The sequence below is a fragment of the Chiloscyllium plagiosum genome, unplaced genomic scaffold, assembly GCF_004010195.1.
Source record: "Chiloscyllium plagiosum isolate BGI_BamShark_2017 unplaced genomic scaffold, ASM401019v2 scaf_20874, whole genome shotgun sequence".
NCBI lineage: Eukaryota > Metazoa > Chordata > Chondrichthyes > Orectolobiformes > Hemiscylliidae > Chiloscyllium > Chiloscyllium plagiosum.
In genome coordinates this window covers 1-1,885 of record NW_025173649.1, presented here as the reverse complement: position 1 = coordinate 1,885, position 1,885 = coordinate 1, and the positions used below count along the sequence as shown (strand labels likewise).

Below are 1,885 nucleotides of genomic sequence, written 5' to 3'. Positions count from 1 at the left end.
AGGCAACTGGAACGAAAGTTGAGGAAAGCATTCTCATAGCCCAAACATTAGGCTAAAGACGGCAGTATGCACCTCCGGCTACTACGATTGTCTCCCCAGTGATATACACTGCGTCCTGTGAACAGAGAAAGGAGACGGTGCCAGCACACTCCTCTGGCTCCCCGATCCGGCGCATAGCGATGGTTCCGTCAAACTCCTGCATGGAGCTGTCGTCCGACCATAGTACAGAGCTGAACTTGGTCTTGATGATGCCTGGGGCAAGGCAGTTAACGCGGATGTTGGCAGGGGCCAGTTCAGTGGCTAATACTTTGGTTAGGCCCAGGAGAGCTGTCTTACTGACACTATAGGGCCCAATGTTAGCGATGGGCTGGTAGCCAGCAGCAGAGCTCACCAGCACAATGGAACCACCGCCTCGTTGCTCCATGTGTGGCACAACCAGCTTGGCCAGGAGGAAAGCTGCTTTCACGTTTATCTCGAAAATTTTGTCCCAGGCTTCCTCAGAGCAGTCAAGGGCCTTCCCGACAAAGGGATTAACTGCAGCGTTGGACACCAGGATGTCGATGGCTCCGTGGCGCTTCAGCGTCTCGCTGACCAGGGCCTCGCGATCCTCCCTCTTGCCCACATGGCAGACAATGCCTGAAACAGAAAGACCCTCCGCCTGCAACTGTCCCACCGCATTGCAAACACTTTCCTTCTTGCGACTGCTAATCACAACCTGGGCTCCGTCCCGGGCTAGGCGCCGGGCAATAGCTAGTCCAATCCCTTGGGTAGAGGCGGTGACCATTGCCACCTTGCCACTCAACACCCCGAGCTGCATGGTTTGAGGCTTTGGGAAGGAAAGCAGGAAGTGCTCCAAACATTCAGCAAGTCTGGCCAGACCTATGGGAGAAGAGACAGACGCGAGAATTAAACTATCCAATCCAATTTCTCTCCCTCGACAATAGTAAGGAAGTAGGATCCCGCGCATAGGACCCACGTGAGAAGAGATAGTGGGTGTGAGGCCACAGTCCAGCCAATCGGAGCCCTGATTAAAGCGCGCGGCCAATCAGCACGTGAGTCGGTCTGGTCCACGGACACAAGACTGGATTTCGGTTCAACGATTTGTCCAGGGACAGAGAAGGTGGGGAGAGAACAAGAGACATCACGGAGTCAGCGGTAGTTGGTAAATGAAGCGGAGAGCTGGATGGTGGGGGTAAAGGTTACTCTGACCCAATGGTAGTTTATTGGAAAGGCTAAAAATCACACAACACCAGGTTATAGTCCAACAGGTTTAATTGGAAGCACACTAGCTTTCGGAGCGACGCTCCTTCATCAGGTGATTGTGGAGGGCTCGATCGTAACAGAATTTATTGCAAAAATTTGCAGTGTGATGTAGACGAGTACATTATTGTAGAACTCTGAGCTCAAAAACTGCATGAATTTATGTAATACTCGGTTATCTCACTTTTTAGATTAGAATCAATCCAAACAGAGACAGAGAACACAGGGGGCTAACACCTTCAACATATTGTCTCGCTATCACCATTGTTAATTGCTAACCCGAGAATGCAACTTTTTTTCAATGTATAATTTCAGTGACATCACACTGCAAATTTCCGAAAGCTAGTGTGCTTCCAATTAAACCTGTTGTACTATAACCTGGTGTGTGATTTTTAACTTTGTACACCCCAGTCCAACACCGGCATCTCCAAACATGACTACAATTCGAAAGGCTCGCAGCGTATCGGTCTAATTAGCATAACCGTCATCTCGTTAACATAACGGTCACCCGATTAGAAGAATAGTCGCTGATTTGCATAGCGGTCGCGGGTCCAGGTGAGGTTTGAGTCTGAGGGAGATGTTTCTATTGACTCGAGAAAGCACCGAAAGGAATTGAGAAAAAACG

General features: G+C 49.9%; 1 protein-coding gene across 1 annotated transcript; it reads right to left on the bottom strand.

The window, feature by feature from the left end:
* Positions 1–6: 6 nt before the first annotated feature.
* On the bottom strand, positions 7–1,006 carry LOC122545310 (dehydrogenase/reductase SDR family member 4-like). The gene has a single exon (XM_043684377.1). The coding sequence runs from the start codon at positions 965–967 to the stop codon at positions 53–55; it is 915 nt and encodes a 304-aa protein (XP_043540312.1). The 5' UTR covers positions 968–1,006; the 3' UTR covers positions 7–52.
* Between the last annotated feature and the right edge of the window lie 879 nt (positions 1,007–1,885).

What these genes read in the sequence shown, in the direction of transcription:
- LOC122545310 (XM_043684377.1), bottom strand. Translation starts at nt 967, where the DNA reads ATGCGCGGGATCCTACTTCCTTACTATTGTCGAGGGAGAGAAATTGGA.